Here is a 14,070-nt window from a genome sequence, read left to right on the forward strand (position 1 = left end):
ACACCAAAGCAATGTAAATGATGGGGACAACACAACTGTGGAACAGCAAGTGGTGAGGTTTTAACATAAAAAAACTTAACACTGGATATCGCAAATGTGTACTCATGCCACCTGCTTCCCGGGAGAGGAGTCACCGGGGGTTAAATTAGTGACTACCACGCCATACTGGGTTGTCCTGATCGAAACTAACAAATCTAATACATTTAATTGTTAGCAATTGGGAGGACACAACCTGTTCAAACACGTAGCAACGCACAATTTTGGAATATGAGTTTGCTATGCCATAATTTTAAGATTTAACAGCTTGAGCAATATCAATATACCGTTTTTCTCCGTGTATAATGCGCAAAATTTAACTAATTTATTGTCCTAAAATCTCTGGTGCGCATTATACATGGGTACATTTTTTTTTTTTTTTTTAAGAAAATCATGGTACAACAAAACCAACGACAGGACTGACCGACAAAGTCGTGGAACAAAAAGACAGGGTGACATTACCAAAGACAGGAACAGAAACCAAACAGACATCATGACAGTAACACATGCAATGATCCGACGGTGAGCGAGGGGCAGACAGGACTTAAATACAAAACACGTTACATCGATTGAGGTGACACAGGAAGAGAGGGGCGACGCGAACAGAAACTATGGCAACCTAGACGCATAGCAAAACTGGGGACGAGACATGACAAATCTCCCTCGAAATAAAACTTGAAATCACCTTTCTTCTTGTTTGTTGTCAATCGCGCATCGCATTCAGCCATCCTGCCCAACACACTTACTCAGTAAAATTCATAATTGACGACACATCGTTTGATGCGATGGTGCAATCTTTGATGGTGTGTTATTGTCAAATATTGTTTGTTTTTTAATCTCTGTGTTGCCTTTAAGGCTGTATAAATAATTTCATATGGTTACAATGTTGTAAAAATGTTTTAATAAGTTAAGTAATCCTTTCGATCTTGTAATAATAGATAATTCATAGTTTAAGTTGAAAAAATATTGTCGTGAAACGCTACTTCCGGTTTCGCCGCGCTACTTCCGTTTTCGCTACAGGATGTTATGAAGTAGCCATGTTGTGGAATGCGGTCAGACTTACATCTGTTGCCATCTGCTGTGATTCATTAACGAGGCAATGCCGTAAGTCGTGTGTCGTTTTAATCTTAATGTTTACGCTGATATTTTGCTATTATTTTGTTAACTTTATTGGATGAGCGCACTTTATTTTCATGTTCTCTTCAGCCATTCGCTGACACTATGTAACGTGTGTTGCAGTTTTCACCGCTCAGTAAAGAAAATTACAAGCTAGTACAGTCTCCTGGGTTCTTTGCTGGTGGTTTAGCTACGCGTTTCCTCAAGACGCTACAGTGAAAAGGCAGCATCTGATGTGTCATCGTGGTCAAAATGGCAGCAAGAAATAAATCTGCGACAAGTCAAACCGGCAGCACATGCTCATCCGTAGGAAGCGCTGCTCGTGCCCGAGCTAAAGCAGAAGCAGCAAAGGTGAGAGCGTCGTTTGCAAATAAAGAAGCAGAGCTAAAAGTGGAAAAAGCTGAAAGTGAACTACAAAAAATGAAAATTGACACAGCGCTAGAAGTGTTAGCATGGCAAAGAGAAGCTCATGCTGCAGAAGCAGAGGCTGAAGTGCTAGAAAATGCAGAGGCAATACAAGATGAACATGAGAGCAGAAATTCTTTATTGGACAGTGTAAAAAGAGAAAGAACAAATTACTATGTGCAATCACAAAGCGAAATTCGACCTCCAATCGTACAAGTATCAGCTACACCAACGCAACACAAGGCCTCAGATAACTCATTAGTAACATGGGATCCATCTGAGGAAGATGCTTTTGAGCCACCACCTGTCAGCATTAGGCCAAAGTTCACGTTCAAGAAGACAGCTTTGCCAATTCAAACCAAACTTGGGACAAAACCAAAAGTAGAACAAACAAAGAACGCTCTTAGTCCACACGCATCCCCATTCATGCCTCATTACAATAATGCAGCGAGCTTACCTCACCCAGCTGAGCCGTTTGCCCAATATATGGCACGTCGAGACCTGATCACATCTGGCCTCTATCAATATGACGATAGGCCAGAGAACTTCAGAGCATGGTACTCTTCATTCAGTGGTGCTATAGCTGAAGTCCACCTGACACCGACTCAAGAGTTAGATCTCATGACCAAATGGCTGGGAAAGGAATCTAGTAGTCAGGTGAAGCGCATACGCTCAGTACACGTCAACAACCCCAGTGCAGCCCTAAAGAGAGCATGGGAGAGGCTTTGTGAGTGTTATGCAGCCCCCGAAGTGATCGAAAAGTCACTCTTTCAGCGATTGGATAGCTTTCCAAGATTAACAACAAAGGACAATGTCAAACTGCGCGAACTAGGGGATCTCCTCCAAGAGATTCAAGGAGCCAAGGAAGACGGCTATCTTCCTGGTTTGTCGTATCTGGACACTTCACGAGGAATAGGTCCAATAGTCGACAAGCTCCCGTACCCACTCCAAGATAGGTGGATGACTCAGGGTTCTAACTACAAAGAAGATCATAATGGTTGTTTCCCACCCTTTCATTACTTTTGTGCTTTTATCTGCAAAGAGGCAAAGAAACGCAATGACCCAAGTTTCACCCAACAAAATAGTCAAACGTACATTAAACAAGAAAGATCCAACCCTAAGAGCTTTAACTCACCCAGACCTATCGCTGTGCACAAAACAAACATTACAACTACAAACAACGACATAAACAACAACTGCCCACTGCACAGTAAGCCACATCCACTAAAGAAATGCAGGACATTCAGGTACAAACCATTGGAGGAAAGAAAGGCCTTCCTCAAAGAGAGAGGAATATGTTTTAAATGCTGCTCTTCAGACACTCATCTCGCTAAGGACTGTAAATCTACAGTAAAGTGCACTGAATGTGACAGCACACGCCATGACACCGTCATGCATCCAGGTCCTCCACCTCAAAACAAGGCTCCTTCACCTGCTCAAGAGGACGGCGGGGAGGGAGAAAAACAACCCGACAATGTCGATGTAACATCAAGCTGTACCGAGGTGTGTGCCCAAGGTCAATGGGGTCGCTCATGTTCGAAAATATGTCTCGCCAGGGTGTATCCAAAGGGTGAAAAAGAAAGTGCAGTTAAAGCTTATGTAATCCTGGACGACCAGAGCAATCGTTCCTTAGCTAGGCCTGAGTTCTTTGAACTTTTTAATATTAAAACCAAGCCTTTCTGCTACAACTTAAGAACATGCTCCGGGCTTGTTGAAACACAGGGCAAGATGGCTGAAGGTTTCCTGATCGAGTCGCTTGATGAATCAGTCATCATCCCACTACCTCCTCTTATTGAATGTCCAGACATTCCCAACAATAGGAGTGAAATCCCAACTCCAAGCGCTGTGCTGCACCAGCCTCATCTTCGTCCCATAGCCAAATGCATTCCTGAGTTAGATCCTCAGGCTGAAATTCTCCTGTTGCTAGGTCGAGACATCTTACGTGCACACAAGGTTAGAGAACAAGTCAATGGGCCTCATCATTCTCCGTTTGCCCAACGCCTAGATTTAGGGTGGGTCGTAGTTGGAGAGGTGTGCCGGGGTAAGGTTCATAAACACACAGTCAACACGTTCAAGACGACGATTCTCGAAAATGGCCATCCAACAGTTTTCGGACTCTGTGACAACTTTCTGCAACTCACAGAAATGCCACGCACTAAAAGACAGGATAAGGCACCTGAACAAACTCTCGGAAAAACAGTATTCAATCGCACAGAAAACGACAACAAACCAGCTCCATCTATCGAGGACATTCTCTTCTTGGAGATTATGGACAAAGGAATGTATAGAGATGACAAGAATAATTGGGTAGCACCCCTTCCCTTCAAAGAACCTCGCCAACAGATGCCAAACAACAGGGAGCTTGCAGTCAGTCGGTTTTTGTCTCTCAAAAGAAACTTACAGAGAAAACCTCACATGCAAGAGCAATACGTCGAGTTCATGCAAGGCATTTTCTCCAATGGTCATGCTGAAGTGGCTCCTCCACTGAAACAAGGTGAAGAGTGCTGGTATCTTCCAACTTTCGGGGTTTATCACCCACAAAAGCCCAATAAGATCAGAGTTGTTTTTGATTCCAGTGCCCAGTATTCCGGCGTCTCCCTCAACAGCGTCCTTCTCTCCGGGCCTGATTTGAACAACAGTTTGCTTGGGGTCCTCCTACGATTTCGGAAAGAGGCAGTTGCCATTATGGCAGACATACAGCAAATGTTTCATTGTTTCCTGGTGCGTGATGACCACCGAAATTATCTCCGTTTTCTGTGGCATAAGGACAATGATGTAAATAAGGAGGTCATCGAATATCGAATGAAGGTCCATGTATTTGGAAACTCGCCATCACCTGCAGTAGCCGTTTATGGATTGCGCAAAGCCATCCAGGAAGGGGCAAAGGACTATGGCGCCGACACAGTCGAGTTTGTGGAAAGGCATTTTTACGTTGACGATGGCTTGATCTCTGTGCCTTCTCCAGCTGAAGCAATTGACTTGCTCCAAAGAACAAAAGCCGCTCTTGCTGAGTCCAATCTTCGTCTGCACAAGTTTGTCTCTAATTCTCGAGCAGTCACAGAAGCCTTTTGTCCTGACGATTGTGCAACAATCATTAAAGGCCTAGATCTGGAAGGTGAAGAAACTCAGTCACAACGAAGCCTAGGTCTCATTTGGGAAATAATGACAGACACTTTCACCTTCTCAGTGGCCACTGCAATTAAACCATTCACTCGCCGAGGTGTTTTGTCTTCTGTTAACAGCATCTTTGATCCTCTGGGTCTGTTGGCACCTGTCACTATCCAAGGAAGAGCGCTACTCCGTGAACTATCATCAGAGTGTTCAGAATGGGATGCACCTCTTCCGGAGAACAAGCAAAACAAATGGGAAAGTTGGAGAAATTCCCTAGAAGATCTTAAAGAGCTTCACGTCCCAAGAACCTACACATCAACTTCTCTCAGGCAAGCAGAACGCAACGAACTGTATTTATTTTCAGATGCTTCAACCAAAGCAATTGGTGCTGTAGCCTACCTGAAAGCAGTCCAACAAGATGACAAGGTTGAGGTAGGATTCATTATGGGCAAGGCAAGACTTGCTCCTCAATCAGAACCCACTATACCAAGGCTTGAACTGTGCGCCGCCGTCTTGGCAGTCGAGATGGCCGATCTAATTCAGGAGGAGTTAGACCAACAGCTGGATGCAGTTCATTTTTACACAGACAGTAAAGTAGTTCTCGGCTACATCTGCAACGAGTCAAAAAGATTCTACACATATGTCCACAACAGAGTGCAGCGTATTCGTCAGTCCTCCAAGCCAGAACAGTGGCATTATGTGCGCACAGAGGAAAACCCTGCAGATCATGCTTCACGATCACTCACACCATCTCAACTGGCAAAAACAATATGGTTCACCGGACCATCCTTCATCTATCGTTCATCTGCAGAAACAAACCAAGCAAGTGGGAAGTTTGAGTTAATTGATCCAGAGAAAGACTGCGAATTAAGGCCACAAGTTAAAACACTGGCGACTAACCTTCAAGTACTCACATGTAAAGGCTTCCAACGCTTCTCTACCTTCAAGTCATTGGTCAGAGCGATAGCTTTCCTCATTCACATCGCAAAATCATTCAATGGCAGTAATCCAAACAGAAAATGCAAAGGATGGCACAAATGTCACTTACCTCTAACACTGGACGAAATGACTCGCGCTAAACATATCATTCTCAAGGAGACACAACGAGCAACGTTTGGAAAAGAACTGTTGGCTCTTCAAGCTGGAAAACCAATTCCCACACAAAGCCCTCTACAAAAACTCAGCCCAATCCTGGATGATGGCCTTATAGTTGTCGGAGGCCGAATCAAGCACTCTGATTTTGAGGACTTTGAAAAGAACCCAATAATCATTCCCAAGGACTCTCACATTTCTCTCCTGCTCACTCGTCACCACCATGAGCAAGTAAAACACCAGGGTCGCCACCTGACAGAAGGCGCAATAAGGGCTGCTGGGCTTTGGCTTATAGGTGGCAAAAGACTTGTCAACTCTGTGATCCACAAATGCATTATTTGCCGCAAACTACGTGGTAAACAGGAAGAACAACGCATGGCAGATCTGCCATCAGAACGCCTTAAAATGTGTCCTCCTTTTACTTATGTGGGCCTTGATGTTTTCGGGCCATGGACAATAACTACCAGGCGTACTAGAGGTGGACAAGCCCAAAACAAGCGCTGGGCCATCATGTTTAGCTGCATGAGTTCGAGAGCTGTACATATTGAGGTGATCGAATCCCTGGACACATCCAGCTGTGTAAACGCCCTGAGACGCTTCTTTGCTCTGAGGGGTCCCGCCAAAAGTCTTTTATCTGATCGAGGTACAAACTTCATTGGGGCATCCAAGGAGCTAAGAATGGACAGTACAGTACAACAGTATCTAAGTGACCAAGGGTGCATCTGGGAATTCAATCCACCTCATGCCTCCCACATGGGAGGCGCCTGGGAGCGCATGATTGGTGTGGCTCGAAGAATTCTGGACTCCATGCTGCTTCAAAACAAGGTAGAACTAACTCACGAAGTGTTGTGCACTCTCATGGCGGAAGTTACAGCCATCATAAATGCAAGGCCACTTCTCCCAGTTTCATCGGATCCAGACAATCCATTCATTCTGTCTCCGTCAATGCTCCTCACACAGAGATCGTGCCTTCTACCACCTCCTGGAGAATTCTTGGAGAAGGACTTGTACACTAAGCAATGGAGGCAAGTTCAGGCTCTTGCCAACCAGGTTTGGATGCGTTGGAGGAGGGAGTACCTGCCCTTACTACAAAAGAGACAAAAATGGACTCAATCTAGAAGAAACCTGCAAGTCGGTGACCTTGTTTTGCTCAAAGACAAGCAGGTCACACGCAACAGCTGGCCTATGGCCCGGGTCACTGCAACATTCCATGGAAAGGACAATCGTGTAAGAAGGGTCGAAGTTAAAGTCAGTGACCAAGGCAACATTAAGACATTTATGCGACCAGTGACGGAAATCATCCTCCTCCTCCCCAAAGACTGATTCTTTCAAGGTTTAGTTAAGCTTATGGTGCCCCCTACGGGCCAGGCGGGGAGTGTGTTGCCTTTAAGGCTGTATAAATAATTTCATATGGTTACAATGTTGTAAAAATGTTTTAATAAGTTAAGTAATCCTTTCGATCTTGTAATAATAGATAATTCATAGTTTAAGTTGAAAAAATATTGTCGTGAAACGCTACTTCCGGTTTCGCCGCGCTACTTCCGTTTTCGCTACAGGATGTTATGAAGTAGCCATGTTGTGGAATGCGGTCAGACTTACATCTGTTGCCATCTGCTGTGATTCATTAACGAGGCAATGCCGTAAGTCGTGTGTCGTTTTAATCTTAATGTTTACGCTGATATTTTGCTATTATTTTGTTAACTTTATTGGATGAGCGCACTTTATTTTCATGTTCTCTTCAGCCATTCGCTGACACTATGTAACGTGTGTTGCAGTTTTCACCGCTCAGTAAAGAAAATTACAAGCTAGTACAGTCTCCTGGGTTCTTTGCTGGTGGTTTAGCTACGCGTTTCCTCAAGACGCTACAATCTCCATCGCGGACCGGACGTCATACGGAGGCAGTATCACTGCGCATGCGCACTATGGATCCCATGCGCAGAACGGATGCGCAAGACACGTCAGCTATTTACTAATGAGCGAGAGTTCAGTTTAATTAGCAGTTTCATCAAAATGGATAAGAGAGCAAGTTATACTGTAGCATTTCGAAAGAAAGTCATTGAAGTGGCAGAAGAATTAGGCAATAGGGCAGCTGCGCGCCAATTTGATGTCAATGAGTCAAACATAAGACTCTGGAGGAAGAAAAAAAATCAATTTGATAAGGCAAAGGCTTCAGCAAGAGCACCTGGAAGAGGAAAGAAAGCACAGTATCCAGATGTTGAGGAACAATTAGTGGAGTTTGTTAGGCAGAGAAGAGCTGGTGGAATAGCCATCAGCACTCTTGAGATTAGAATTTTGGCAATGAAATGGATAAAGAGGGTTAGGGTTAGGGTTCAGTTAGGGTTGAATTGATTCAAACTTCAGAGCCTCTCCAAAGTGGTGCTACTTATTCATGAGGCGCAATGACATTTCAATCAAGAGGAGGACTTCAGTGGCGCAAAAATTACCACAGGACTATGAGGATAAGCTGTTGAAATTTCAGAAATACGTGATTAGATTAAGAAAGGACTATGACTACGAGGTAAAGGATATTGCTAATGCTGATCAGACTCCACTCACGTTTGATTTACCGGCAAATCGCACCATGGCCTTCAAAGGAACAGGCACTGTAACAATTAAATTGTCTGGGAACGAAAAGAACAGGTTCACGGTTATGCTAGGGGCATATGGGGATGGGAAGAAAATGCGTCTCTATATAATATTCAAAAGAAAAACCCTCCCTAAGAACATAGTGTGGCCTTCTGGTGTGATTGTCAGGTGCCAGAGCAAAGGATGGATGGACGAGGCACTGACTAAAGACTGGGTGAAGACTGTCTGGTGCGCAAATCCATCCATCAAAAGAAGAATGCTTGTGTTGGATGCCTTCCGCTGCCACAGGATGCCAGTCATCAAGGACATCTTGAAAGAAATCAGAACGGATCTCGTGATAATTCCCGGTGGTATGACATCGCAGTTGCAGGTGATGGATGTCTCCTGCAACAAACCTTTCAAGACATCCATGCGGCGGCGATAGACTGAGTGGATGGCAAATGGGCATCACCAGTTCACAGCAGGAGGTAATTTAAAGAAGGTGGACCTCCTGGCCATAGCCACTTGGATTAAGGAAGCATGGGAAGAGCTTGATACCAACATCATCATCAAGGGATTCAAAAAGTGCTGCCTCACAAACAAAATGGATGGCACCGAAGATGACATTCTGTGGGAGGATCTGGTTGCACCGCGTGCTATGGAAGTAGAGGAGGAGGAAGATGAGGATTGCGTACTGGATGAGGAGATGTACGCTGATGATCAGAATCAGCTGCAAGCTTTGCAAAACCTCATCAAAGAGTCAGATTCAGACTCTGACGAGTATTGATTTATGTATTGTTCTCTTCTTGTCATGTTGTGACAGAATGTGGGTTGAATAAATACCGAAAGAACAATAGTGTGTTTGTACCGTGCTCTGGTCATTTCGTCAAAGAAGGGATAATAGTCCTCTTCTCTTCTTGACTGACAATGAATGTGATAGTTTAATACAATCAGCAAATAACAAAATGCGTATTACAAGGTAATATTTTATTTCACAACACTTTGCCTTGTTCCTTTCGTCTCTGCTGTTCACTTCAAACACGCTCCATACGACCGCAATGCTCTCGTATCAGACGCTTGCTCGATCACCTGCTCGTTTGCTGTCACAATGTACCCTACACAAATCCGAAACATTTGTTGCGGCTCCGAGTCACGACGAGGGGCAAGTTTTGGTTTCCAAGGGTGTTTTTATTCCTCTTCAACGTCTCTCCCATACAGAGCTGCCTTTTTCACATCCGCACGCCTTTTTCACATGTCCGCACGGATCGCGGTGATGCCTTTACGGGCACTCGGAGAAATCAACGCCAACAAAAAAAATACATCCAGCCTATTTAAGACCATACCAAAGACTATAAAAATGGGACCCATTGCCTCCCTGCGTGTGTGACGATCATTGGGACTTAAAAAAAAAAAAAAAAAATTTTAAAAAATATTTAAAAAAATTGGGTGCGTATTATACATGGGTACAAGCTTTTTTCCAGCATCAGCATGCCATTTTTAGGGTGCGTACTATACATGGGGGCGCACTATACACGGAAAAAAACGGTACGTTCCCACTTTCCCACGGTGACAAGACATAGTACACAATATACATACGTACAAGTAAACAACACAAAAAAATAAAACCAAGAAGGAACAAACAATGAATAAATAAGAGTGATGAATAAATAATAAATAAACAAATACCGTTTTTTTCCATGTATAATGCGCAAAATTTAACTAATTTATTGTCCTAAAATCTGGGGTGCGCATTGTTAGGGTGGTGCTCACTCTAACTTATTTTGCAAGAACCACTCGGAGACAAGTTAGTCGTTTTGGGCACCTGCAGGTGGAGAGTTCACTCGTCGCTGTTGTCACAGCGATGGTCGAATGAAGTCTGACTCTCCCTTCCCACAAGAGCATCTTTATTAAGAGGAAAAGGGTGGGGGTGACAGTAGACTGAATAAACAAGTTAAAGCTCTTGACCTCTAGGTAAACAGAGCAGGGGATGTTTTACGACATTGTTTAGGATGGGACAGAGTTAGGTGGTTTATTACCGGTTACATACCAACGTAAGCATAAAACTAATCTACCTAAGTTATTTATTACCGGTTATATACATTCCAACATAATCATAGATCAAGATAGTTTGGAAAACCCTGACATATCCCTCCTGTTTTATCATGTGATTATGTGAACCCGATCAATCAAACACAAGTAAGAAAATATAAAGAAGAATAGTAAAAATAAGAAAAACAACAATAAAAAGGATCAATAAAAAACCTGAGATGACAGCGGACGGGTTGGGGAACGCTTAGGGTAAAACATGACAAAAACCACAAACAATGATAGCAATAACTTCCAGTGGAGATGAGGTTTTTCCTCAATACTCCAATCCAAACTTATTGTGTGATCTAAAAACCTGCCGGCCGATGTTAATACGCAGGAAAAGTCTCACACGGTCCCTCTGCCTTAGGCGACCAGAATGCTATCAACCAAAAAATAAAAAGAAAAACACAGAAACAGTACATCATTGTATCCACCACTTGCGAAGCATTGTCGATGGTCAAATCATCAAGTTTCTGTAAAACATGTCCAGTATAATAGCACCTACGCAATCCGCGTTTCATCATGGTCATCACATCCGTCACGACTAAGAAGTTGTATATTTACGTGTGCTACGGTAGAAGAGACGACCCTCGTCACAGCAGACTTCAAACATGGGATAACACAGGTCGTAAACAAGCACAACAACACCAGCACAACAAGCACAGGAGACACTAGTTTCAAAAGCAGTTGCCACCAGTTGCCAGAGAATAGCCATGAAAAGAAACCCCACTGTTGTGGAACTTTGTCATTTGACATGGCCTGCTGTAAGTTCTTCAGTGAAGCCATGGCGTCGTAGATGTGTGTGTCATTTTCTCCAGGAATGTATGTGCAACAGGAAGTCCCAATGATGTGGCACACACCACCTTGTGCTGCCGTCAACAAGTCCAGAACCAACCTGTTTTGCAAGACCATCAGCCTAATAGCCTGAATCTCTCTATTTTGTCCATCGTTGACTTGTAGTGAGAGATTCGCAAAGGATTGAAAACGATAGTTCAGTGTCTCGAAGAAGAGTGATTGTTTTCCAATTCCGACCCAGGGAAAAAGCGCATGAACAACTTTGTCTCCAACGGACCATACTTTATGGTCGTCTGGAACATTCGCACCCCAGATGGGGTCATGAGGGTCAAAGGTTGCAACCGCTCTGCGTTGACGTCCAGAAGAGTTGCTTGCTGTCGTCAGCTGTCGATGTCGTATCCTGTAGGTGTGGTCTGTCACCCACACTGGTGCACACACTCCTGTCCAGTTGGCGGGCAGCATTGGATAAACCTTGTGACCACAAAGCCACCAGCCATTCTGGATGAAGTATGTTCCGTTCGATGGTGCAGACATGTTAGTCGGAGAGCCCTCCCCAACTGAAATGGCTCTCCTATCTTGACACTCAGCGGCGATGTCCAAAGCCCCCATCCAGTTTCCTCCTGGAGAGCAGTCACTGTCAATGCATGTGTGGGTCTTACTTCCTTGAATGTAACACGTATAGTTCACACCAGGTCGCCGCTCTGTGTAGGCCACCTGCGGTAATGTTCGTCCTTTAACAGTCACATTGAGATTTGTCCAGAAAAGCTTATCACAGGTGCCTTCCACAAGTCCAGGGCGGAAAGGGTCGTCATCACTCACTTTGACGGCAGGGTGTTGATATCCAACTCCTCCCATGGATGCCATACATTTTGCTTCAGTGACATTCATTGCTCTGGCCTCCAAGTGAACTTGCGTGGAGGAAGGGGGGAGTTTTGAACACACATAACATCCCTCCTGTGTGTGGGCTCTCACAGTGAACTTAACGTACCGGTACCACGTGTTGGTTTCGTATGGGTTTTTGGGGTCCCATGACCAGTCCTCAAAGTTCTCATCGTGTGAACATCGTTTTCCACGGTCAACATTGTCATTTGGTCTGTTCAAATGAGTCCATAGACCATAGCACGCTCCAACCACAACGCAGCAGAGGATCCATCTGGCATATGGAGCCCCGTTGCTACTAGGATGGCAGAGACACCGGGACATCCCCTCGCCTAGCGGAGTGGGGATCGTTGTTTTCTTCACCAACATTGAGACGTCCCACCCTAAACGATAGGACCCCTTTGAAGTTAGTCTTCCTCACCACTCCGAATTAGGGGTCCAGCACTCTCTGCAACTTGCAGTGGCTGAGGTGAATCCAGCTGGGCCGTTCAGCAATCTTCACTGCGGTGGGGGTAGTCAGCAAGACTTGGAATGGTCCCTCCCACCGTGGGCTGAGCCAGTTCTTTCTTTTAATGATCTTGATGTAGACCCAGTCTCCTGGATTGATGGGGTTGTCGACCTGTGAGGAGGAAAGATCAGGCGGCAGTAAATTTGCATTTGACACATCTTTCAGTTTGAGCGTCCTTATCATATAGTCTGCCAAGGACTGTTCTTCATCTGCTTTTTGCAAATCTGCAGGGAACACAGGTAGTCTATATGGTCTCCCATGGATGATTTCAAAAGGTGTTAGCCCTTCTGAAGTGGGAGTAATTCTCATATAGAGCTTCACTAAGTCTAGGCACTCTGGCCAAGATCTGCCTGTTGTTTCCATGCATTTTTTCAACCTGCTTTTGATAGTGGAGTTTGCTCGTTCAACCAGGCCAGCGCTCGCTGGATGCCAAGCGCAGTGGTTTTTTAATGTTATCCCAAGGTGTACAGCCATGTTCTGTACAACTTGGTTCACAAAGTGTGGACCATTGTCACTGTAAATGGTTTGGGGGATGCCATGAGTCGGTATGATGGCTTTGCAGATGGCTTTTGCCACTGTTAAGGCATCTGCTCGTTTAGATGGAACTATTTCCACCCATTTGGAAAATGCATCAATCATCACTAAGCAGTATTTGTGAGGTCCACTTTGTGTGAGCTCAATAAAATCCATGTGCATGATTTGAAATGGGTAAAACGGTTTTGGAAATGAGCCTCTCTTAGGTCTCATATTTCCTTGTGGATTATGTTTCACACAAACAGGACATGCTTTACAAAAAATTTTTAAGTAAGCATCTAAACCAAAGGTAGTGAATTGTTGATGTATGATAGACTTCATCCCTCCTGTCGACACATGGCAAGGCCCATGTGTCGCAATTGCTGCTGCCTTAAAAAGTGATCTTGGTAAAACAGGTTTGTCATCGATGCGGTGGATATTATCCGTATCCATCATTGCACCTTTTGTCGTCCACATTCGTTTTTCCACCATTGGAGCATTGCTCTGCATATCGGTCAGTATAGTTTTATCTATGAGTTGCGTGTCCTCTGAATCTATTAAAAAGAATTCATGACCATGTTTCCCTGCTGCTGCTTCTTTAGCAATTTTGTCTGCTAATCTGTTTCCATTTGAGACTTCATCTGTGCCAGTGGTGTGAGCAGCACATTTACACACAGCTAGTTTAGCAGGCAAATGAATGGCCTGCAACAAGTCTTTTAACAAGGAGGCATGGGTAACCGGCTTACCGGTCGATGTTGTCATCCCTCTGCGCTCCCATTGTTTCGCAAAATAGAACAGAGTAGAAAACGCATACTGACTGTCTGTGTATACAGTGACTTCCTTATCTTCCGCTAATTGACAAGCTCTTGTTAGCGCAATTAGCTCAGCAGCCTGCGCTGACCTGTTGTATGGAAGCTTCTCTGCTTCAACAATCTGGTTGGGCAATCTCACAATTGCATAGC

The 14,070-nt window shown here is 44.4% G+C and overlaps 2 protein-coding genes across 7 annotated transcripts in view; both read left to right on the top strand.

Moving 5' to 3' along the window:
• The window catches only part of LOC133147091 (protein MIX23-like), a 116,943-nt gene that overhangs the window by 93,814 nt on the left and 9,059 nt on the right, over positions 1 to 14,070 (top strand). The gene's annotated exons all lie outside the window — the stretch shown is intronic.
• Positions 64 to 7,641, top strand: LOC133147083 (uncharacterized). 4 transcript variants are annotated; one of them, XM_061271176.1, is made up of 3 exons: positions 64 to 1,140; positions 1,276 to 1,503; positions 4,800 to 7,529. In XM_061271176.1, exon 3 carries the CDS (start codon positions 5,113 to 5,115, stop codon positions 7,081 to 7,083), a length of 1,971 nt encoding a protein of 656 aa, XP_061127160.1. In that variant the 5' UTR covers positions 64 to 1,140; positions 1,276 to 1,503; positions 4,800 to 5,112; the 3' UTR covers positions 7,084 to 7,529. The 4 variants fall into 4 exon arrangements, 3 of the variants coding, with proteins under 3 accessions (XP_061127160.1, XP_061127158.1, XP_061127159.1); XR_009711503.1 differs by adding an exon at positions 7,536 to 7,641 and having other exon boundaries at positions 810 to 1,140; positions 1,276 to 7,400; XM_061271174.1 differs by having other exon boundaries at positions 1,276 to 7,529.

The sequence above is a fragment of the Syngnathus typhle genome, unplaced genomic scaffold (assembly GCF_033458585.1).
Source record: "Syngnathus typhle isolate RoL2023-S1 ecotype Sweden unplaced genomic scaffold, RoL_Styp_1.0 HiC_scaffold_28, whole genome shotgun sequence".
Taxonomy (NCBI): Eukaryota; Metazoa; Chordata; class Actinopteri; order Syngnathiformes; family Syngnathidae; genus Syngnathus; species Syngnathus typhle.